At 40.5% G+C, this 26,087-nt stretch overlaps 1 protein-coding gene across 1 annotated transcript in view; it reads left to right on the forward strand.

Moving 5' to 3' along the window:
* Window positions 1-23,649, forward strand: part of LOC308163780 (tudor domain-containing protein 5-like) — a gene marked incomplete at both ends in the record, with an annotated part of 77,905 nt that extends 54,256 nt beyond the window's left edge. Inside the window, one exon of the mRNA XM_080537968.1 lies at window positions 23,499-23,649. Within this exon, the coding sequence (XP_080394094.1) occupies window positions 23,499-23,649 (151 nt within the window). The remainder of the gene's footprint in view (window positions 1-23,498) is intronic.
* Between the last annotated feature and the right edge of the window lie 2,438 nt (window positions 23,650-26,087).

Here is a 26,087-nt window from a genome sequence, read left to right on the forward strand (position 1 = left end):
CAAGCCTGCAAACTGCGACACTTTAAATGAATGTGCAATAACACTATGTGCAATATGACAACCCTAGGGTACATAAGGTTGCAGAGAAATAGGAAATGTTAGAATAGGTATAGCATAGCATAGAGTACAGCACAGTGTTTTATCTGTACAGTATAGTATAGTGGATAGTGTACATAGCCTTTATTTATGTAACACAGATGGATGGAGTAGTGGATGGTTGGTGGATGGCCACCATGTCCCAACAAGGCTGCGACGTCAGCAAGGAGGTGGCGGAGTCATGTTTTGGGCCGGGATCATGGGGAGAGAGCTGGTAGGCCCGTTTAAGGTCCCTGAAGGTGTGAAAATGACCTCGGCAAAGTATGTAGAGTTTCTGACTGACCACTTTCTTCCGTGGTACAAAAGGTAGAACCGTGCCTTCCGTAGCAAAATCATCTTCATGCATGACAATGCAGGATGTCATGCTGCAAAGAATACCTCTGTGTCATTGGCTGCTATAGGCATAAAAGGAGAGAAACTCATGGTGTGGCCCCCATCTTCCCCTGACCTCAACCCAATTGAGAACCTTTGGAGCATCCTCAAGCAAAATATATATGAGGGTGAGAGGCAGTTCACATAAAAACAGCAGCTCTGGGAGGCTATTCTGGCATCCTGCAAAGAAATTCAAGCAGAAACTGTCCAAAAACTCACAAGTTCAATGGATGCAAGAATTGTGAAGGTGATATCAAAGAAGGGGTCCTATGTTAACATGTAACTTGACCTGTTAAGATGTTTTTGTTTGAAATAGCTTTTGATTTCAGTAAATATGACCTCCTAATATGACCTCCTAACCCTAAATTCATCAAATTACCATTTGTAGTTCTTTACAACCTATAAAATGTTTTGAAACTCTGTTGTGCATAATAATTTGGAACAGTGGATTTTGAGTTTTTTATTTAAAAAAAAAATACTGTTATCATTGGGAGGTTTGTTCAATAAAATTTGAATTATACTCTAACGGTTGATGACTTGAAAATTATACTGATTGTCATTTGCATCGACTATTTAGGAAAATCTGAGAAAAATATCATTTGCATAATAATTTGGAACGGGCTGTATATATGGGTATAGTACACTTACACACAGGACAAAGTGGCCTGGAACCCACAGTGGAAGGATAAGGGCATCCTTCTGATCAGCATGTTCCTGTTCAAAACCATGTACTGCATTTATCATTTTTATCCAACACTTAACTGGGGTGTGCATGATTATGAATTACATGATCATTTGATGAAGTCCTTTCTCATACATGTAGTGTTTTTTTGGCTTAGTGTTAGGAAACCATTTAATTTACCTTGATGAAATCAAGTTTAAAAAAAAAAAGAAGGTATTTAGGACCAACACAGCTAATGTGCTGATGTCCCATGAAGGGCATGCCAATTGTAATGCTGGATACAATGTTGTCTACATAGCTGTTTATCTTATTCAAATACCGGCTCAATCATTTGACTTACTGGGAAACGGATGGACGGATTGATGGCAGCTGCTGGATTGAAAAATCAGGTGTAGTGCTGAGGCACAAATGTGTACATTTCAAGCCTGCAAACTGCGACACTTTAAATGAATGTGCAATAACACTATGTGCAATATGACAACCCTAGGGTACATAAGGTTGCAGAGAAATAGGAAATGTTAGAATAGGTATAGCATAGCATAGAGTACAGCACAGTGTTTTATCTGTACAGTATAGTATAGTGGATAGTGTACATAGCCTTTATTTATGTAACACAGATGGATGGAGTAGTGGATGGTTGGTGGATGGCCACCATGTCCCAACAAGGCTGCGACGTCAGCAAGGAGGTGGCGGAGTCATGTTTTGGGCCGGGATCATGGGGAGAGAGCTGGTAGGCCCGTTTAAGGTCCCTGAAGGTGTGAAAATGACCTCGGCAAAGTATGTAGAGTTTCTGACTGACCACTTTCTTCCGTGGTACAAAAGGTAGAACCGTGCCTTCCGTAGCAAAATCATCTTCATGCATGACAATGCAGGATGTCATGCTGCAAAGAATACCTCTGTGTCATTGGCTGCTATAGGCATAAAAGGAGAGAAACTCATGGTGTGGCCCCCATCTTCCCCTGACCTCAACCCAATTGAGAACCTTTGGAGCATCCTCAAGCAAAATATATATGAGGGTGAGAGGCAGTTCACATAAAAACAGCAGCTCTGGGAGGCTATTCTGGCATCCTGCAAAGAAATTCAAGCAGAAACTGTCCAAAAACTCACAAGTTCAATGGATGCAAGAATTGTGAAGGTGATATCAAAGAAGGGGTCCTATGTTAACATGTAACTTGACCTGTTAAGATGTTTTTGTTTGAAATAGCTTTTGATTTCAGTAAATATGACCTCCTAATATGACCTCCTAACCCTAAATTCATCAAATTACCATTTGTAGTTCTTTACAACCTATAAAATGTTTTGAAACTCTGTTGTGCATAATAATTTGGAACAGTGGATTTTGAGTTTTTTATTTAAAAAAAAAATACTGTTATCATTGGGAGGTTTGTTCAATAAAATTTGAATTATACTCTAACGGTTGATGACTTGAAAATTATACTGATTGTCATTTGCATCGACTATTTAGGAAAATCTGAGAAAAATATCATTTGCATAATAATTTGGAACGGGCTGTATATATGGGTATAGTACACTTACACACAGGACAAAGTGGCCTGGAACCCACAGTGGAAGGATAAGGGCATCCTTCTGATCAGCATGTTCCTGTTCAAAACCATGTACTGCATTTATCATTTTTATCCAACACTTAACTGGGGTGTGCATGATTATGAATTACATGATAATTTGATGAAGTCCTTTCTCATACATGTAGTGTTTTTTTGGCTTAGTGTTAGGAAACCATTTAATTTACCTTGATGAAATCAAGTTTAAAAAAAAAAAGAAGGTATTTAGGACCAACACAGCTAATGTGCTGATGTCCCATGAAGGGCATGCCAATTGTAATGCTGGATACAATGTTGTCTACATAGCTGTTTATCTTATTCAAATACCGGCTCAATCATTTGACTTACTGGGAAACGGATGGACGGATTGATGGCAGCTGCTGGATTGAAAAATCAGGTGTAGTGCTGAGGCACAAATGTGTACATTTCAAGCCTGCAAACTGCGACACTTTAAATGAATGTGCAATAACACTATGTGCAATATGACAACCTTAGGGTACATAAGGTTGCAGAGAAATAGGAAATGTTAGAATAGGTATAGCATAGCATAGAGTACAGCACAGTGTTTTATCTGTACAGTATAGTATAGTGGATAGTGTACATAGCCTTTATTTATGTAACACAGATGGATGGAGTAGTGGATGGTTGGTGGATGGCACCATGTCCCAACAAGGCTGCGACGTCAGCAAGGAGGTGGCGGAGTCATGTTTTGGGCCGGAATCATGGGGAGAGAGCTGGTAGGCCCTTTTAAGGTCCCTGAAGGTGTGAAAATGACCTCGGCAAAGTATGTAGAGTTTCTGACTGACCACTTTCTTCCGTGGTACAAAAAGTAGAACCGTGCCTTCCGTAGCAAAATCATCTTCATGCATGACAATGCAGGATGTCATGCTGCAAAGAATACCTCTGTGTCATTGGCTGCTATAGGCATAAAAGGAGAGAAACTCATGGTGTGGCCCCCATCTTCCCCTGACCTCAACCCTATTGAGAACCTTTGGAGCATCCTCAAGCAAAATATATATGAGGGTGGGAGGTAGTTCACATCAAAACAGCAGCTCTGGGAGGCTATTCTGGCATCCTGCAAAGAAATTCAAGCAGAAACTGTCCAAAAACTCACAAGTTCAATGGATGCAAGAATTGTGAAGGTGATATCAAAGAAGGGGTCCTATGTTAACATGTAACTTGACCTGTTAAGATGTTTTTGTTTGAAATAGCTTTTGATTTCAGTAAATATGACCTCCTAATATGACCTCCTAACCCTAAATTCATCAAATTACCATTTGTAGTTCTTTACAACCTATAAAATGTTTTGAAACTCTGTTGTGCATAATAATTTGGAACAGTGGATTTTGAGTTTTTTATTTTTTTTAAAAATACTGTTATCATTGGGAGGTTTGTTCAATAAAATTTGAATTATACTCTAACGGTTGATGACTTGAAAATTATACTGATTGTCATTTGCATCGACTATTTAGGAAAATCTGAGAAAAATATCATTTGCATAATAATTTGGAACGGGCTGTATATATGGGTATAGTACACTTACACACAGGACAAAGTGGCCTGGAACCCACAGTGGAAGGATAAGGGCATCCTTCTGATCAGCATGTTCCTGTTCAAAACCATGTACTGCATTTATCATTTTTATCCAACACTTAACTGGGGTGTGCATGATTATGAATTACATGATAATTTGATGAAGTCCTTTCTCATACATGTAGTGTTTTTTTGGCTTAGTGTTAGGAAACCATTTAATTTACCTTGATGAAATCAAGTTTAAAAAAAAAAGAAGGTATTTAGGACCAACACAGCTAATGTGCTGATGTCCCATGAAGGGCATGCCAATTGTAATGCTGGATACAATGTTGTCTACATAGCTGTTTATCTTATTCAAATACCGGCTCAATCATTTGACTTACTGGGAAACGGATGGACAGATTGATGGCAGCTGCTGGATTGAAAAATCAGGTGTTGTGCTGAGGCACAAATGTGTACATTTCAAGCCTGCAAACTGCGACACTTTAAATGAATGTGCAATAACACTATGTGCAATATGACAACCCTAGGGTACATAAGGTTGCAGAGAAATAGGAAATGTTAGAATAGGTATAGCATAGCATAGAGTACAGCACAGTGTTTTATCTGTACAGTATAGTATAGTGGATAGTGTACATAGCCTTTATTTATGTAACACAGATGGATGGAGTAGTGGATGGTTGGTGGATGGCCACCATGTCCCAAAAAGGCTGCGACGTCAGCAAGGAGGTGGCGGAGTCATGTTTTGGGCCGGAATCATGGGGAGAGAGCTGGTAGGCCCTTTTAAGGTCCCTGAAGGTGTGAAAATGACCTCGGCAAAGTATGTAGAGTTTCTGACTGACCACTTTCTTCCGTGGTACAAAAAGTAGAACCGTGCCTTCCGTAGCAAAATCATCTTCATGCATGACAATGCAGGATGTCATGCTGCAAAGAATACCTCTGTGTCATTGGCTGCTATAGGCATAAAAGGAGAGAAACTCATGGTGTGGCCCCCATCTTCCCCTGACCTCAACCCTATTGAGAACCTTTGGAGCATCCTCAAGCAAAATATATATGAGGGTGGGAGGCAGTTCACATCAAAACAGCAGCTCTGGGAGGCTATTCTGGCATCCTGCAAAGAAATTCAAGCAGAAACTGTCCAAAAACTCACAAGTTCAATGGATGCAAGAATTGTGAAGGTGATATCAAAGAAGGGGTCCTATGTTAACATGTAACTTGACCTGTTAAGATGTTTTTGTTTGAAATAGCTTTTGATTTCAGTAAATATGACCTCCTAATATGACCTCCTAACCCTAAATTCATCAAATTACCATTTGTAGTTCTTTACAACCTATAAAATGTTTTGAAACTCTGTTGTGCATAATAATTTGGAACAGTGGATTTTGAGTTTTTTTATTTAAAAAAAAAATACTGTTATCATTGGGAGGTTTGTTCAATAAAATTTGAATTATACTCTAACGGTTGATGACTTGAAAATTATACTGATTGTCATTTGCATCGACTATTTAGGAAAATCTGAGAAAAATATCATTTGCATAATAATTTGGAACGGGCTGTATATATGGGTATAGTACACTTACACACAGGACAAAGTGGCCTGGAACCCACAGTGGAAGGATAAGGGCATCCTTCTGATCAGCATGTTCCTGTTCAAAACCATGTACTGCATTTATCATTTTTATCCAACACTTAACTGGGGTGTGCATGATTATGAATTACATGATCATTTGATGAAGTCCTTTCTCATACATGTAGTGTTTTTTTGGCTTAGTGTTAGGAAACCATTTAATTTACCTTGATGAAATCAAGTTTAAAAAAAAAAAGAAGGTATTTAGGACCAACACAGCTAATGTGCTGATGTCCCATGAAGGGCATGCCAATTGTAATGCTGGATACAATGTTGTCTACATAGCTGTTTATCTTATTCAAATACCGGCTCAATCATTTGACTTACTGGGAAACGGATGGACGGATTGATGGCAGCTGCTGGATTGAAAAATCAGGTGTAGTGCTGAGGCACAAATGTGTACATTTCAAGCCTGCAAACTGCGACACTTTAAATGAATGTGCAATAACACTATGTGCAATATGACAACCCTAGGGTACATAAGGTTGCAGAGAAATAGGAAATGTTAGAATAGGTATAGCATAGCATAGAGTACAGCACAGTGTTTTATCTGTACAGTATAGTATAGTGGATAGTGTACATAGCCTTTATTTATGTAACACAGATGGATGGAGTAGTGGATGGTTGGTGGATGGCCACCATGTCCCAACAAGGCTGCGACGTCAGCAAGGAGGTGGCGGAGTCATGTTTTGGGCCGGGATCATGGGGAGAGAGCTGGTAGGCCCGTTTAAGGTCCCTGAAGGTGTGAAAATGACCTCGGCAAAGTATGTAGAGTTTCTGACTGACCACTTTCTTCCGTGGTACAAAAGGTAGAACCGTGCCTTCCGTAGCAAAATCATCTTCATGCATGACAATGCAGGATGTCATGCTGCAAAGAATACCTCTGTGTCATTGGCTGCTATAGGCATAAAAGGAGAGAAACTCATGGTGTGGCCCCCATCTTCCCCTGACCTCAACCCAATTGAGAACCTTTGGAGCATCCTCAAGCAAAATATATATGAGGGTGAGAGGCAGTTCACATAAAAACAGCAGCTCTGGGAGGCTATTCTGGCATCCTGCAAAGAAATTCAAGCAGAAACTGTCCAAAAACTCACAAGTTCAATGGATGCAAGAATTGTGAAGGTGATATCAAAGAAGGGGTCCTATGTTAACATGTAACTTGACCTGTTAAGATGTTTTTGTTTGAAATAGCTTTTGATTTCAGTAAATATGACCTCCTAATATGACCTCCTAACCCTAAATTCATCAAATTACCATTTGTAGTTCTTTACAACCTATAAAATGTTTTGAAACTCTGTTGTGCATAATAATTTGGAACAGTGGATTTTGAGTTTTTTATTTAAAAAAAAAATACTGTTATCATTGGGAGGTTTGTTCAATAAAATTTGAATTATACTCTAACGGTTGATGACTTGAAAATTATACTGATTGTCATTTGCATCGACTATTTAGGAAAATCTGAGAAAAATATCATTTGCATAATAATTTGGAACGGGCTGTATATATGGGTATAGTACACTTACACACAGGACAAAGTGGCCTGGAACCCACAGTGGAAGGATAAGGGCATCCTTCTGATCAGCATGTTCCTGTTCAAAACCATGTACTGCATTTATCATTTTTATCCAACACTTAACTGGGGTGTGCATGATTATGAATTACATGATAATTTGATGAAGTCCTTTCTCATACATGTAGTGTTTTTTTGGCTTAGTGTTAGGAAACCATTTAATTTACCTTGATGAAATCAAGTTTAAAAAAAAAAGAAGGTATTTAGGACCAACACAGCTAATGTGCTGATGTCCCATGAAGGGCATGCCAATTGTAATGCTGGATACAATGTTGTCTACATAGCTGTTTATCTTATTCAAATACCGGCTCAATCATTTGACTTACTGGGAAACGGATGGACAGATTGATGGCAGCTGCTGGATTGAAAAATCAGGTGTTGTGCTGAGGCACAAATGTGTACATTTCAAGCCTGCAAACTGCGACACTTTAAATGAATGTGCAATAACACTATGTGCAATATGACAACCCTAGGGTACATAAGGTTGCAGAGAAATAGGAAATGTTAGAATAGGTATAGCATAGCATAGAGTACAGCACAGTGTTTTATCTGTACAGTATAGTATAGTGGATAGTGTACATAGCCTTTATTTATGTAACACAGATGGATGGAGTAGTGGATGGTTGGTGGATGGCCACCATGTCCCAAAAAGGCTGCGACGTCAGCAAGGAGGTGGCGGAGTCATGTTTTGGGCCGGAATCATGGGGAGAGAGCTGGTAGGCCCTTTTAAGGTCCCTGAAGGTGTGAAAATGACCTCGGCAAAGTATGTAGAGTTTCTGACTGACCACTTTCTTCCGTGGTACAAAAAGTAGAACCGTGCCTTCCGTAGCAAAATCATCTTCATGCATGACAATGCAGGATGTCATGCTGCAAAGAATACCTCTGTGTCATTGGCTGCTATAGGCATAAAAGGAGAGAAACTCATGGTGTGGCCCCCATCTTCCCCTGACCTCAACCCTATTGAGAACCTTTGGAGCATCCTCAAGCAAAATATATATGAGGGTGGGAGGCAGTTCACATCAAAACAGCAGCTCTGGGAGGCTATTCTGGCATCCTGCAAAGAAATTCAAGCAGAAACTGTCCAAAAACTCACAAGTTCAATGGATGCAAGAATTGTGAAGGTGATATCAAAGAAGGGGTCCTATGTTAACATGTAACTTGACCTGTTAAGATGTTTTTGTTTGAAATAGCTTTTGATTTCAGTAAATATGACCTCCTAATATGACCTCCTAACCCTAAATTCATCAAATTACCATTTGTAGTTCTTTACAACCTATAAAATGTTTTGAAACTCTGTTGTGCATAATAATTTGGAACAGTGGATTTTGAGTTTTTTTATTTAAAAAAAAAATACTGTTATCATTGGGAGGTTTGTTCAATAAAATTTGAATTATACTCTAACGGTTGATGACTTGAAAATTATACTGATTGTCATTTGCATCGACTATTTAGGAAAATCTGAGAAAAATATCATTTGCATAATAATTTGGAACGGGCTGTATATATGGGTATAGTACACTTACACACAGGACAAAGTGGCCTGGAACCCACAGTGGAAGGATAAGGGCATCCTTCTGATCAGCATGTTCCTGTTCAAAACCATGTACTGCATTTATCATTTTTATCCAACACTTAACTGGGGTGTGCATGATTATGAATTACATGATAATTTGATGAAGTCCTTTCTCATACATGTAGTGTTTTTTTGGCTTAGTGTTAGGAAACCATTTAATTTACCTTGATGAAATCAAGTTTAAAAAAAAAAAGAAGGTATTTAGGACCAACACAGCTAATGTGCTGATGTCCCATGAAGGGCATGCCAATTGTAATGCTGGATACAATGTTGTCTACATAGCTGTTTATCTTATTCAAATACCGGCTCAATCATTTGACTTACTGGGAAACGGATGGACGGATTGATGGCAGCTGCTGGATTGAAAAATCAGGTGTAGTGCTGAGGCACAAATGTGTACATTTCAAGCCTGCAAACTGCGACACTTTAAATGAATGTGCAATAACACTATGTGCAATATGACAACCCTAGGGTACATAAGGTTGCAGAGAAATAGGAAATGTTAGAATAGGTATAGCATAGCATAGAGTACAGCACAGTGTTTTATCTGTACAGTATAGTATAGTGGATAGTGTACATAGCCTTTATTTATGTAACACAGATGGATGGAGTAGTGGATGGTTGGTGGATGGCCACCATGTCCCAACAAGGCTGCGACGTCAGCAAGGAGGTGGCGGAGTCATGTTTTGGGCCGGGATCATGGGGAGAGAGCTGGTAGGCCCGTTTAAGGTCCCTGAAGGTGTGAAAATGACCTCGGCAAAGTATGTAGAGTTTCTGACTGACCACTTTCTTCCGTGGTACAAAAGGTAGAACCGTGCCTTCCGTAGCAAAATCATCTTCATGCATGACAATGCAGGATGTCATGCTGCAAAGAATACCTCTGTGTCATTGGCTGCTATAGGCATAAAAGGAGAGAAACTCATGGTGTGGCCCCCATCTTCCCCTGACCTCAACCCAATTGAGAACCTTTGGAGCATCCTCAAGCACAATATATATGAGGGTGAGAGGCAGTTCACATAAAAACAGCAGCTCTGGGAGGCTATTCTGGCATCCTGCAAAGAAATTCAAGCAGAAACTGTCCAAAAACTCACAAGTTCAATGGATGCAAGAATTGTGAAGGTGATATCAAAGAAGGGGTCCTATGTTAACATGTAACTTGACCTGTTAAGATGTTTTTGTTTGAAATAGCTTTTGATTTCAGTAAATATGACCTCCTAATATGACCTCCTAACCCTAAATTCATCAAATTACCATTTGTAGTTCTTTACAACCTATAAAATGTTTTGAAACTCTGTTGTGCATAATAATTTGGAACAGTGGATTTTGAGTTTTTTATTTAAAAAAAAAATACTGTTATCATTGGGAGGTTTGTTCAATAAAATTTGAATTATACTCTAACGGTTGATGACTTGAAAATTATACTGATTGTCATTTGCATCGACTATTTAGGAAAATCTGAGAAAAATATCATTTGCATAATAATTTGGAACGGGCTGTATATATGGGTATAGTACACTTACACACAGGACAAAGTGGCCTGGAACCCACAGTGGAAGGATAAGGGCATCCTTCTGATCAGCATGTTCCTGTTCAAAACCATGTACTGCATTTATCATTTTTATCCAACACTTAACTGGGGTGTGCATGATTATGAATTACATGATAATTTGATGAAGTCCTTTCTCATACATGTAGTGTTTTTTTGGCTTAGTGTTAGGAAACCATTTAATTTACCTTGATGAAATCAAGTTTTAAAAAAAAAAGAAGGTATTTAGGACCAACACAGCTAATGTGCTGATGTCCCATGAAGGGCATGCCAATTGTAATGCTGGATACAATGTTGTCTACATAGCTGTTTATCTTATTCAAATACCGGCTCAATCATTTGACTTACTGGGAAACGGATGGACGGATTGATGGCAGCTGCTGGATTGAAAAATCAGGTGTAGTGCTGAGGCACAAATGTGTACATTTCAAGCCTGCAAACTGCGACACTTTAAATGAATGTGCAATAACACTATGTGCAATATGACAACCTTAGGGTACATAAGGTTGCAGAGAAATAGGAAATGTTAGAATAGGTATAGCATAGCATAGAGTACAGCACAGTGTTTTATCTGTACAGTATAGTATAGTGGATAGTGTACATAGCCTTTATTTATGTAACACAGATGGATGGAGTAGTGGATGGTTGGTGGATGGCACCATGTCCCAACAAGGCTGCGACGTCAGCAAGGAGGTGGCGGAGTCATGTTTTGGGCCGGAATCATGGGGAGAGAGCTGGTAGGCCCTTTTAAGGTCCCTGAAGGTGTGAAAATGACCTCGGCAAAGTATGTAGAGTTTCTGACTGACCACTTTCTTCCGTGGTACAAAAAGTAGAACCGTGCCTTCCGTAGCAAAATCATCTTCATGCATGACAATGCAGGATGTCATGCTGCAAAGAATACCTCTGTGTCATTGGCTGCTATAGGCATAAAAGGAGAGAAACTCATGGTGTGGCCCCCATCTTCCCCTGACCTCAACCCTATTGAGAACCTTTGGAGCATCCTCAAGCAAAATATATATGAGGGTGGGAGGTAGTTCACATCAAAACAGCAGCTCTGGGAGGCTATTCTGGCATCCTGCAAAGAAATTCAAGCAGAAACTGTCCAAAAACTCACAAGTTCAATGGATGCAAGAATTGTGAAGGTGATATCAAAGAAGGGGTCCTATGTTAACATGTAACTTGACCTGTTAAGATGTTTTTGTTTGAAATAGCTTTTGATTTCAGTAAATATGACCTCCTAATATGACCTCCTAACCCTAAATTCATCAAATTACCATTTGTAGTTCTTTACAACCTATAAAATGTTTTGAAACTCTGTTGTGCATAATAATTTGGAACAGTGGATTTTGAGTTTTTTATTTTTTTTAAAAATACTGTTATCATTGGGAGGTTTGTTCAATAAAATTTGAATTATACTCTAACGGTTGATGACTTGAAAATTATACTGATTGTCATTTGCATCGACTATTTAGGAAAATCTGAGAAAAATATCATTTGCATAATAATTTGGAACGGGCTGTATATATGGGTATAGTACACTTACACACAGGACAAAGTGGCCTGGAACCCACAGTGGAAGGATAAGGGCATCCTTCTGATCAGCATGTTCCTGTTCAAAACCATGTACTGCATTTATCATTTTTATCCAACACTTAACTGGGGTGTGCATGATTATGAATTACATGATAATTTGATGAAGTCCTTTCTCATACATGTAGTGTTTTTTTGGCTTAGTGTTAGGAAACCATTTAATTTACCTTGATGAAATCAAGTTTAAAAAAAAAAGAAGGTATTTAGGACCAACACAGCTAATGTGCTGATGTCCCATGAAGGGCATGCCAATTGTAATGCTGGATACAATGTTGTCTACATAGCTGTTTATCTTATTCAAATACCGGCTCAATCATTTGACTTACTGGGAAACGGATGGACAGATTGATGGCAGCTGCTGGATTGAAAAATCAGATGTTGTGCTGAGGCACAAATGTGTACATTTCAAGCCTGCAAACTGCGACACTTTAAATGAATGTGCAATAACACTATGTGCAATATGACAACCCTAGGGTACATAAGGTTGCAGAGAAATAGGAAATGTTAGAATAGGTATAGCATAGCATAGAGTACAGCACAGTGTTTTATCTGTACAGTATAGTATAGTGGATAGTGTACATAGCCTTTATTTATGTAACACAGATGGATGGAGTAGTGGATGGTTGGTGGATGGCCACCATGTCCCAACAAGGCTGCGACGTCAGCAAGGAGGTGGCGGAGTCATGTTTTGGGCCGGAATCATGGGGAGAGAGCTGGTAGGCCCTTTTAAGGTCCCTGAAGGTGTGAAAATGACCTCGGCAAAGTATGTAGAGTTTCTGACTGACCACTTTCTTCCGTGGTACAAAAAGTAGAACCGTGCCTTCCGTAGCAAAATCATCTTCATGCATGACAATGCAGGATGTCATGCTGCAAAGAATACCTCTGTGTCATTGGCTGCTATAGGCATAAAAGGAGAGAAACTCATGGTGTGGCCCCCATCTTCCCCTGACCTCAACCCTATTGAGAACCTTTGGAGCATCCTCAAGCAAAATATATATGAGGGTGGGAGGCAGTTCACATCAAAACAGCAGCTCTGGGAGGCTATTCTGGCATCCTGCAAAGAAATTCAAGCAGAAACTGTCCAAAAACTCACAAGTTCAATGGATGCAAGAATTGTGAAGGTGATATCAAAGAAGGGGTCCTATGTTAACATGTAACTTGACCTGTTAAGATGTTTTTGTTTGAAATAGCTTTTGATTTCAGTAAATATGACCTCCTAATATGACCTCCTAACCCTAAATTCATCAAATTACCATTTGTAGTTCTTTACAACCTATAAAATGTTTTGAAACTCTGTTGTGCATAATAATTTGGAACAGTGGATTTTGAGTTTTTTATTTAAAAAAAAAATACTGTTATCATTGGGAGGTTTGTTCAATACAATTTGAATTATACTCTAACGGTTGATGACTTGAAAATTATACTGATTGTCATTTGCATCGACTATTTAGGAAAATCTGAGAAAAATATCATTTGCATAATAATTTGGAACGGGCTGTATATATGGGTATAGTACACTTACACACAGGACAAAGTGGCCTGGAACCCACAGTGGAAGGATAAGGGCATCCTTCTGATCATCATGTTCCTGTTCAAAACCATGTACTGCATTTATCATTTTTATCCAACACTTAACTGGGGTGTGCATGATTATGAATTACATGATAATTTGATGAAGTCCTTTCTCATACATGTAGTGTTTTTTTGGCTTAGTGTTAGGAAACCATTTAATTTACCTTGATGAAATCAAGTTTAAAAATAAAAAAAAGTATTTAGGACCAACACAGCTAATGTGCTGATGTCCCATGAAGGGCATGCCAATTGTAATGCTGGATACAATGTTGTCTACATAGCTGTTTATCTTATTCAAATACCGGCTCAATCATTTGACTTACTGGGAAACGGATGGACGGATTGATGGCAGCTGCTGGATTGAAAAATCAGGTGTAGTGCTGAGGCACAAATGTGTACATTTCAAGCCTGCAAACTGCGACACTTTAAATGAATGTGCAATAACACTATGTGCAATATGACAACCCTAGGGTACATAAGGTTGCAGAGAAATAGGAAATGTTAGAATAGGTATAGCATAGCATAGAGTACAGCACAGTGTTTTATCTGTACAGTATAGTATAGTGGATAGTGTACATAGCCTTTATTTATGTAACACAGATGGATGGAGTAGTGGATGGTTGGTGGATGGCCACCATGTCCCAACAAGGCTGCGACGTCAGCAAGGAGGTGGCGGAGTCATGTTTTGGGCCGGAATCATGGGGAAAGAGCTGGTAGGCCCTTTTAAGGTCCCTGAAGGTGTGAAAATGACCTCGGCAAAGTATGTAGAGTTTCTGACTGACCACTTTCTTCCGTGGTACAAAAAGTAGAACCGTGCCTTCCGTAGCAAAATCATCTTCATGCATGACAATGCAGGATGTCATGCTGCAAAGAATACCTCTGTGTCATTGGCTGCTATAGGCATAAAAGGAGAGAAACTCATGGTGTGGCCCCCATCTTCCCCTGACCTCAACCCTATTGAGAACCTTTGGAGCATCCTCAAGCAAAATATATATGAGGGTGGGAGGCAGTTCACATCAAAACAGCAGCTCTGGGAGGCTATTCTGGCATCCTGCAAAGAAATTCAAGCAGAAACTGTCCAAAAACTCACAAGTTCAATGGATGCAAGAATTGTGAAGGTGATATCAAAGAAGGGGTCCTATGTTAACATGTAACTTGACCTGTTAAGATGTTTTTGTTTGAAATAGCTTTTGATTTCAGTAAATATGACCTCCTAATATGACCTCCTAACCCTAAATTCATCAAATTACCATTTGTAGTTCTTTACAACCTATAAAATGTTTTGAAACTCTGTTGTGCATAATAATTTGGAACAGTGGATTTTGAGTTTTTTTATTTAAAAAAAAAATACTGTTATCATTGGGAGGTTTGTTCAATAAAATTTGAATTATACTCTAACGGTTGATGACTTGAAAATTATACTGATTGTCATTTGCATCGACTATTTAGGAAAATCTGAGAAAAATATAATTTGCATAATAATTTGGAACGGGCTGTATATATGGGTATAGTACACTTACACACAGGACAAAGTGGCCTGGAACCCACAGTGGAAGGATAAGGGCATCCTTCTGATCAGCATGTTCCTGTTCAAAACCATGTACTGCATTTATCATTTTTATCCAACACTTAACTGGGGTGTGCATGATTATGAATTACATGATAATTTGATGAAGTCCTTTCTCATACATGTAGTGTTTTTTTGGCTTAGTGTTAGGAAACCATTTAATTTACCTTGATGAAATCAAGTTTTTAAAAAAAAGAAGGTATTTAGGACCAACACAGCTAATGTGCTGATGTCCCATGAAGGGCATGCCAATTGTAATGCTGGATACAATGTTGTCTACATAGCTGTTTATCTTATTCAAATACCGGCTCAATCATTTGACTTACTGGGAAACGGATGGACGGATTGATGGCAGCTGCTGGATTGAAAAATCAGGTGTAGTGCTGAGGCACAAATGTGTACATTTCAAGCCTGCAAACTGCGACACTTTAAATGAATGTGCAATAACACTATGTGCAATATGACAACCTTAGGGTACATAAGGTTGCAGAGAAATAGGAAATGTTAGAATAGGTATAGCATAGCATAGAGTACAGCACAGTGTTTTATCTGTACAGTATAGTATAGTGGATAGTGTACATAGCCTTTATTTATGTAACACAGATGGATGGAGTAGTGGATGGTTGGTGGATGGCACCATGTCCCAACAAGGCTGCGACGTCAGCAAGGAGGTGGCGGAGTCATGTTTTGGGCCGGAATCATGGGGAGAGAGCTGGTAGGCCCTTTTAAGGTCCCTGAAGGTGTGAAAATGACCTCGGCAAAGTATGTAGAGTTTCTGACTGACCACTTTCTTCCGTGGTACAAAAAGTAGAACCGTGCCTTCCGTAGCAAAATCATCTTCATGCATGACAATGCAGGATGTCATGCTGCAAAGAATACCTCTGTGTCATTGGCTGCTATAGGCATAAAAGGAGAGAAACTCATGGTGTGGCCCCCATCTTCCCCTGACCTCAACCCTATTGAGAACCTTTGGAGCATCCTCAAGCAAAATATATATGAGGGTGGGAGGCAGTTCACATCAAAACAGCAGCTCTGGGAGGCTATTCTGGCATCCTGCAAAGAAATTCAAGCAGAAACTGTCCAAAAACTCACAAGTTCAATGGATGCAAGAATTGTGAAGGTGATATCAAAGAAGGGGTCCTATGTTAACATGTAACTTGACCTGTTAAGATGTTTTTGTTTGAAATAGCTTTTGATTTCAGTAAATATGACCTCCTAATATGACCTCCTAACCCTAAATTCATCAAATTACCATTTGTAGTTCTTTACAACCTATAAAATGTTTTGAAACTCTGTTGTGCATAATAATTTGGAACAGTGGATTTTGAGTTTTTTATTTAAAAAAAAAATACTGTTATCATTGGGAGGTTTGTTCAATACAATTTGAATTATACTCTAACGGTTGATGACTTGAAAATTATACTGATTGTCATTTGCATCGACTATTTAGGAAAATCTGAGAAAAATATCATTTGCATAATAATTTGGAACGGGCTGTATATATGGGTATAGTACACTTACACACAGGACAAAGTGGCCTGGAACCCACAGTGGAAGGATAAGGGCATCCTTCTGATCAGCATGTTCCTGTTCAAAACCATGTACTGCATTTATCATTTTTATCCAACACTTAACTGGGGTGTGCATGATTATGAATTACATGATAATTTGATGAAGTCCTTTCTCATACATGTAGTGTTTTTTTGGCTTAGTGTTAGGAAACCATTTAATTTACCTTGATGAAATCAAGTTTAAAAAAAAAAGAAGGTATTTAGGACCAACACAGCTAATGTGCTGATGTCCCATGAAGGGCATGCCAATTGTAATGCTGGATACAATGTTGTCTACATAGCTGTTTATCTTATTCAAATACCGGCTCAATCATTTGACTTACTGGGAAACGGATGGACAGATTGATGGCAGCTGCTGGATTGAAAAATCAGGTGTTGTGCTGAGGCACAAATGTGTACATTTCAAGCCTGCAAACTGCGACACTTTAAATGAATGTGCAATAACACTATGTGCAATATGACAACCCTAGGGTACATAAGGTTGCAGAGAAATAGGAAATGTTAGAATAGGTATAGCATAGCATAGAGTACAGCACAGTGTTTTATCTGTACAGTATAGTATAGTGGATAGTGTACATAGCCTTTATTTATGTAACACAGATGGATGGAGTAGTGGATGGTTGGTGGATGGCCACCATGTCCCAACAAGGCTGCGACGTCAGCAAGGAGGTGGCGGAGTCATGTTTTGGGCCGGAATCATGGGGAGAGAGCTGGTAGGCCCTTTTAAGGTCCCTGAAGGTGTGAAAATGACCTCGGCAAAGTATGTAGAGTTTCTGACTGACCACTTTCTTCCGTGGTACAAAAAGTAGAACCGTGCCTTCCGTAGCAAAATCATCTTCATGCATGACAATGCAGGATGTCATGCTGCAAAGAATACCTCTGTGTCATTGGCTGCTATAGGCATAAAAGGAGAGAAACTCATGGTGTGGCCCCCATCTTCCCCTGACCTCAACCCTATTGAGAACCTTTGGAGCATCCTCAAGCAAAATATATATGAGGGTGGGAGGCAGTTCACATCAAAACAGCAGCTCTGGGAGGCTATTCTGGCATCTTGCAAAGAAATTCAAGCAGAAACTGTCCAAAAACTCACAAGTTCAATGGATGCAAGAATTGTGAAGGTGATATCAAAGAAGGGGTCCTATGTTAACATGTAACTTGACCTGTTAAGATGTTTTTGTTTAAAATAGCTTTTGATTTCAGTAAATATGACCTCCTAATATGACCTCCTAACCCTAAATTCATCAAATTACCATTTGTAGTTCTTTACAACCTATAAAATGTTTTGAAACTCTGTTGTGCATAATAATTTGGAACAGTGGATTTTGAGTTTTTTTATTTAAAAAAAAAATACTGTTATCATTGGGAGGTTTGTTCAATACAATTTGAATTATACTCTAACGGTTGATGACTTGAAAATTATACTGATTGTCATTTGCATCGACTATTTAGGAAAATCTGAGAAAAATATCATTTGCATAATAATTTGGAACGGGCTGTATAAATGGGTATAGTACACTTACACACAGGACAAAGTGGCCTGGAACCCACAGTGGAAGGATAAGGGCATCCTTCTGATCAGCATGTTCCTGTTCAAAACCATGTACTGCATTTATCATTTTTATCCAACACTTAACTGGGGTGTGCATGATTATGAATTACATGATAATTTGATGAAGTCCTTTCTCATACATGTAGTGTTTTTTTGGCTTAGTGTTAGGAAACCATTTAATTTACCTTGATGAAATCAAGTTTAAAAATAAAAAAAAGTATTTAGGACCAACACAGCTAATGTGCTGATGTCCCATGAAGGGCATGCCAATTGTAATGCTGGATACAATGTTGTCTACATAGCTGTTTATCTTATTCAAATACCGGCTCAATCATTTGACTTACTGGGAAACGGATGGACGGATTGATGGCAGCTGCTGGATTGAAAAATCAGGTGTAGTGCTGAGGCACAAATGTGTACATTTCAAGCCTGCAAACTGCGACACTTTAAATGAATGTGCAATAACACTATGTGCAATATGACAACCCTAGGGTACATAAGGTTGCAGAGAAATAGGAAATGTTAGAATAGGTATAGCATAGCATAGAGTACAGCACAGTGTTTTATCTGTACAGTATAGTATAGTGGATAGTGTACATAGCCTTTATTTATGTAACACAGATGGATGGAGTAGTGGATGGTTGGTGGATGGCCACCATGTCCCAACAAGGCTGCGACGTCAGCAAGGAGGTGGCGGAGTCATGTTTTGGGCCGGAATCATGGGGAAAGAGCTGGTAGGCCCTTTTAAGGTCCCTGAAGGTGTGAAAATGACCTCGGCAAAGTATGTAGAGTTTCTGACTGACCACTTTCTTCCGTGGTACAAAAAGTAGAACCGTGCCTTCCGTAGCAAAATCATCTTCATGCATGACAATGCAGGATGTCATGCTGCAAAGAATACCTCTGTGTCATTGGCTGCTATAGGCATAAAAGGAGAGAAACTCATGGTGTGGCCCCCATCTTCCCCTGACCTCAACCCTATTGAGAACCTTTGGAGCATCCTCAAGCAAAATATATATGAGGGTGGGAGGCAGTTCACATCAAAACAGCAGCTCTGGGAGGCTATTCTGGCATCCTGCAAAGAAATTCAAGCAGAAACTGTCCAAAAACTCACAAGTTCAATGGATGCAAGAATTGTGAAGGTGATATCAAAGAAGGGGTCCTATGTTAACATGTAACTTGACCTGTTAAGACGTTTTTGTTTGAAATAGCTTTTGATTTCAGTAAATATGACCTCCTAATATGACCTCCTAACCGTAAATTCATCAAATTACCATTTTTAGTTCTTTACAACCTATAAAATGTTTTGAAACTCTGTTGTGCATAATAATTTGGAACAGTGGATTTTGAGTTTTTTATTTTTAAAAAAAATACTGTTATCATTGGGAGGTTTGTTCAATAAAATTTGAATTATACTCTAACGGTTGATGACTTGAAAATTATACTGATTGTCATTTGCATCGACTATTTAGGAAAATCTGAGAAAAATATAATTTGCATAATAATTTGGAACGGGCTGTATATATGGGTATAGTACACTTACACACAGGACAAAGTGGCCTGGAACCCACAGTGGAAGGATAAGGGCATCCTTCTGATCAGCATGTTCCTGTTCAAAACCATGTACTGCATTTATCATTTTTATCCAACACTTAACTGGGGTGTGCATGATTATGAATTACATGATAATTTGATGAAGTCCTTTCTCATACATGTAGTGTTTTTTTGGCTTAGTGTTAGGAAACCATTTAATTTACCTTGATGAAATCAAGTTTTTAAAAAAAAAGAAGGTATTTAGGACCAACACAGCTAATGTGCTGATGTCCCATGAATGAATGAATGAATGAATGAATGAATGGACTTTATTGTCATTGCTACAGTACAGGTACCAAACAACGAAATTTAGGAGGGGTGGCTCCCCTGGTGTTAGGAAAGGGGGAAAAAAAACACTTTTAGAAAAAGAATAAAATCACAAGAAGGTAAGGAGCTGGTTTACATAAATAAAAGCTATGTACACAATCCACTGTACTATACTGCACAGATAGTCAACTAGGGTTGTCATATTGCACAAAATTATTTTTTTTACGTTATTTAAAGTGTCACAGTTTGCAGGCTTGAAATGTACATGTTTGTGCCTCAGCACTAGCTGCCATACAATCCGTCCAGAACTTAGGCCTTTGCTGTGTTCAGGGCCTTGACGGCCCTGTGGTAGAAGCAGTTCTTCAGTCTGTTTGTCTGTTTGGAAGGGCATGCCAATTGTAATGCTGGATACAATGTTGTCTACATAGCTGTTTATCTTATTCAAATACCGGCTCAATCATTTGACTTACTGGGAAATGGCTCATGGGATCACAGTTGTGGGGCTGGACCAGTGGCGGACTGGCCATCGGGCAAGCCTGGCAAATGCCAGGAGGGCCGCGAGACTCTGGGCCGCTCAGAATGTATTATATAAAAAATAAATGAATAACATATTTGTAATTTTGTCTCTGGTGATTTTAATTGAAAATAACTTATTTCAGCAGACCGCGGCCCAAAACATTTTATATCGGCCCGGGTCGTCCGTGCAGATCTGCGCGTATGCCCAGGGCAGGGCCTAACGAATTTTCTCATGATCAACTCGTTGCTACGCAAAGCTAGATAACTCGAGTAGAAGAAGAAGAATAGAATATAAGAAAGAAATCTGTTTGCGAAGCAAGCAGGTGCCAGCAACACTCCTCAACTAGCACTAGGACTAACATTGAACTTGTGGTAGAGGGAGACGACGAGGGAGAGAATGGTTGACAGGGTTGTAGAGAAAAACAAACTACTTAGTAGTCTGCTAATTACATGAAGGTAAAACACATTTATTACACTGTGGCTGTGCAGTGCTCTTTTTCTGCTTTGGTGAAGCTAAATGTAATATGCACTGTGGCTGGTGTATTGTTTAGGCTCATACATGTGATGGTTCATGTAACTGTAGCTTTTTTTTGCTAACGTTATTGTATTCCGTGTCAGAGCAGCTTCATTTAGCTACACCGAGTCTATATTAACGTAAGCTATTAGGCTTAACTGGACCTCAAGGTCCTTTTGGCTAAGATAGATGCCACAGTTCAGGTTAAGTCAGTCACTGTGGATTGTTGTCGGCACTCTGAATTCATCAGCGATTGTAGTGTGTGTCAGTTGCGTGTGTTATGTGTTCCAAATGTCTACATTGGATTCTAGTCAGTCTGGTTATCTCAAGCTTTATATATGTTAACAATCCGTGTTGCGTGTTGGGTTTGGAAATAGGGCTGTTGTGTCGCAAATGCCAGGGCTGTTTTTTGATCCCAGTCCGCCCCTGGGCTGGACCCACGTTGCGGTTACATGAAGGTCAGCAATGAAAACCTTTCCCTGTAGAATTCAAGTGCATCTAAAATTAGTCAATGCTAGAAAATGGTACGTTAAACATATGGCTGAGTTCCAGCTATCTATTAAAATCACAACAAGGCATATAAGCCACAAAATTACCTTTTCATCCAGTCACTTCAACAATCAACTATCCTTAGTATAAACATTTCTTGCATAAATGATTTGAAAAAAACATACCGTCGTAAGGCGATGACGTAGTCTATGCAAATATGCAGGCGCAATATGCAAATATGCAGGCGCGGTATGATGACGCGCTCCAACCACTCCAACCAAATATGGTCCATCAAGCGTCCGGGTGATAGGCGTGATGTCCGCAGCTGGATATACTTGGAGAGTGTTTGTAAGGCTGGCGGCCATCTTAGGTGAGTCTGGTTGTGTTGTAAGGCTGGCGGCCATCTTAAGTGAGTCTGGTTGTGTTGTAAGGCTGGCGGCCATCTTAAGTGAGTCTGGTTGTGTTGTAAGGCTGGCGGCCATCATAGGTGAGTCTGGCTGTGCTGTAAGACTGGCGGCCATCTTAGGTTTGTCTGGTTGTGTTGTTAGGCTGGCGGCCATCTTAGTTGAGTCTGGTTGTGTTGTAAGGCTGGCGACCATCTTAGTTGAGTCTGGTTGTGTTGTGAGGCTGGCGGCCATCTTAGGTGAGTCTGGTTGTGTTGTTATGCTGGCGGCCATCTTGGGTGAATCTGCAGGGCTGCCAAGTTTCACCAAAAGTTTGGAGTGAGATTTTTTGGCGTGGAGCGACCCAAAACTGACTTTTATTAAACTGCGGTTCCTCCCGCGCACGCCCACATACAACATCCGGGTCTTACATGCAACATTATCAGGTCACCCCTAGGTGTCCCTGTAACACAGGCTACTAACATAATGCCTATATGTAACATCTCCTTTCCTTTAGCTGTTTGCAAATGACATGCTTGCATCTCCGTCTGCAATTCCATTGACAATAACAATCCCAAACATTAACAATAGCATTACAACATTGCATTATTTCCCTTTTTTTTTTTTTTTTTTTCTGAACAAAGAACAACAGTCCACATGCGCACACACACACACGGCTGATCTGTAGGCTGGGGACCCCTGGTCCTAAGGACCTCTGTAGGCTGGGGTCCCCTGGTCCTAAGGACCTCTGTATGCTGGGGACCCCTGGTCCTCAGGACCTCTGTAGGCTGGAGTCCCCTGGTCCTCAGGACCTCTGTAGGCTGGGGACCCCGGTCCCCCTGGTCCCCAGGACCTCTGTAGGCTGGGGTCCCCTGGTCCTCAGGACCTCTGTAGGCTGGGGACCCCTGGTCCTGGGGCTTAAGTAGGGCTTAATTTTAATTAATTTGTTCTGGTACTGCCAATCATCCAGGGAGAACAATGGGGTTTCATTACCAAATCGGGATCGGTAATTCCTGCAAGTAAGGTCAGATGGGTGCTGCCACTGCCTTCCGTAAGTGCCTGGCCCCTGGTCAGCAACATGGGTCATGAGATTACGCAGCTCACTCATCACCCCTGCGCATGCACACGCGCACACACACGGCTGATCTGTAGGCTGGGGTCCCCTGGTCCTCAGGACCTCTGTAGGCTGGGGACCCCTGGTCCCCCTGGTCCTCAGGACCTCTGTAGGCTGGGGTCCCCTGGTCCTCAGGACCTCTGTAGACTGGGGACCCCTGGTCCTGGGCTGACCTCACACCAAGTGTCTCTGCCCTCTCTCTCTCACCTCTGCAGGCTCCAGATCAGGGTGATGTTGGGCTCTGAGACTCTGATGCATCAGACAGCTGTAGTTCAGCAGCTCCCTCTGCCCCCTCCACTACAGACATACCTCCAGTTTACAGACATCCTACCACCCTCACAAACATGTTTGCACCCCCACCCTTAGAGGCATCCTCATGTCCCAGAGGTGCCTGTAATCGGGCCCCTATTATAGGGGATGTACGCAAACATAAGATTCAGCTTATGTCATGCCAATTTGACGTCATTCAGTTTGTCACGCCTACAGTTTCACCTCATTCAGTGCTATGACAGCTGCATTTCTTTATGGTTTGATGAAATGCGGACAGGCAGGAGCAACAATGGTAACTTGTCGGTCTTCAGTAACTACTTATACTGCAATAAGAAAATGGAAAGACTGGAACCCATGCTGCACGCAGACTTAACTGTCAATGAACTGCAATCTGTCAACAATGCGCTGTGAGGTGAGTTTGTAGGAATGATGGCAAGCTGTCTTAGCACTAAATGTGTAATGCACAACTTTAAGGTTGACCTAAACTTAACACAAGATGGTAGCATTGAGTTATTTTTTGTTTTGACATTTGTCTTTTCTAATCCACATTTGACATAAGAAGATTGCAACACAATGTACAAAGATGTCCATACATTTTAAAATGTCATTCATATTTGAAAATAAAGAAATTTAAATAAAAAATGTTTTTAAAAAAATAAAATGTTATCAGTAATAAAAGAGAAAAAAAAAGAAGAAAAAAAAGAATTAAGAAAGAAAGAAAGACATCATACCAGCAACATACACTACAGTTTCAATGTAAATATGTCTTTTTTATTTTTATTTTTTATCAACACTTCCGCTCTCTGTTTCAAATTAAAAGCTATATATATATATATATATAAAAATAAAAAAAATATGTCGTCTACGTCAGTGTCGGAGACAAGCCATGGTGAGGGTTGAGAAAGCACCGTTGTTTAAATGATTGTAGTAGAAGTATTTGGTATGATATTTTTTTTTTTAATAATAATGGATTTTATTTATAAAGCACTTTACATTTCAAGAATCTCAAAGTGCTACAGTCAATAAAAGAAACAAAAACAGCACAACACAATAAAGATCACTAAAAACATCAAAAGCAGAAAGGTTAAAAAGACACTGTGGCATAAAACAAAAGAAAAAAAAAATACAAATCTGGCTACTGGAACGCTTTGTTAAAAAGATGAGTCTTAAGTCCGCTCTTAAAAGAGTCGACCGACTGTGGTGCTCTCAGGTGGGCAGGGAGGGCGTTCCACAGTTCGGGGGCGATGGAGCAGAAGGCCCGGTCTCCCATGGAGCGGAGGTGGGTTTTGGTGGGTTTGAGGAGGTTTGCATTTGATGAGCGGAGAGTGCGAGTGGAGGGGCTGTGGGATTTGACCAGGTCCTTGAGGTAAGGGGGTGCGTTGCCGTGAATGCATTGATGAGTTAACAGTGAGATGTTGTAAATGATCCGAGAGGAGATGGGAAGCCAGTGTAGTGAGTGGAGGATGGGTGTGATGTGATCGTATTTGCGCACTCTCATCAGGATCCTAGCAGCGCTGTTCTGAATGTACTGGAGCTTCTGAAGGCTCTTGCTAGGGATCCCGATGAGAAGTGCGTTGCAGTAGTCGAGCCTGGAGGAGACAAAGGCATGGACTAACTTCTCGGCATCGGGCAAAGACAGGGTGGGGCGGAGTTTTGCTATATTTCTAAGGTGGAAGAATGACGTTTTGGATATGTGTTTAATGTGGGCCTCGTAGTTGAGGTGGGGGTCCATTCGAACACCAAGGTTGGTGACGACGGATGACAGAGGGATAACCTGTCCAGAGAAAGTGATGCTTGTTATGGGGGATGATTTAACCTGGTGAGGGGTGCCGATGAGGATGGCTTCTGTTTTGCAGCTATTTAATTGAAGGAAGTTAACTCTCATCCACGCCTTTATCTCCTCCAGGCAGATGGTGAGTGCAGATGAGGTTGACTGAGGGGTTGGGTCCAGTTTAATGTAGAGTTGTGTGTCGTCAGCATAGCAATGGTAGGGGATACCATGCTTGCTGATGACACAGCCGAGGGGTAACATGTACAGGGTGAAGAGGGTGGGTCCGAGTACGGATCCTTGGGGGACACCACAGGTGACAGGCTGGGTCCGGGACTTTGCACCTCCCAAGGAGATGCACTCGGTGCGTTCGGAAAGATAGGATGTGAACCAGTCCAGAACAGTGTAGCAGAGTCCGATAGTGGAGTGAAGGCGGTCTAGGAGGATGGTGTGGTCGACGGTGTCAAAGGCGGCTGTGAGGTCCAGGAGGATGAGGAGAGAAGGAGAGCCGGCATCGGCTGCCATGAGAATGTCGTTTGTCACCCTGACCAGTGCTGTTTCAGTGCTATGGGCGGAGCGGAAACCAGACTGGAATTTTTCTGCAATGTTATTGCTGCTGAGGTGATGTTGGAGTTGGGTGGCGACTATTTTCTCCAGGACCTTGGAGAGGAACGGGAGGTTAGAAATGGGTCTGTAGTTTGCGAGGGTATCCAGGTCTAGGGTCGGTTTCTTAAGTGCTAAATTCATTCAGCATAGTATGTTATGA

The sequence above is a fragment of the Nansenia antarctica genome (assembly GCF_963989245.1).
Source record: "Nansenia antarctica genome assembly, chromosome: 8".
NCBI lineage: Eukaryota > Metazoa > Chordata > Actinopteri > Argentiniformes > Microstomatidae > Nansenia > Nansenia antarctica.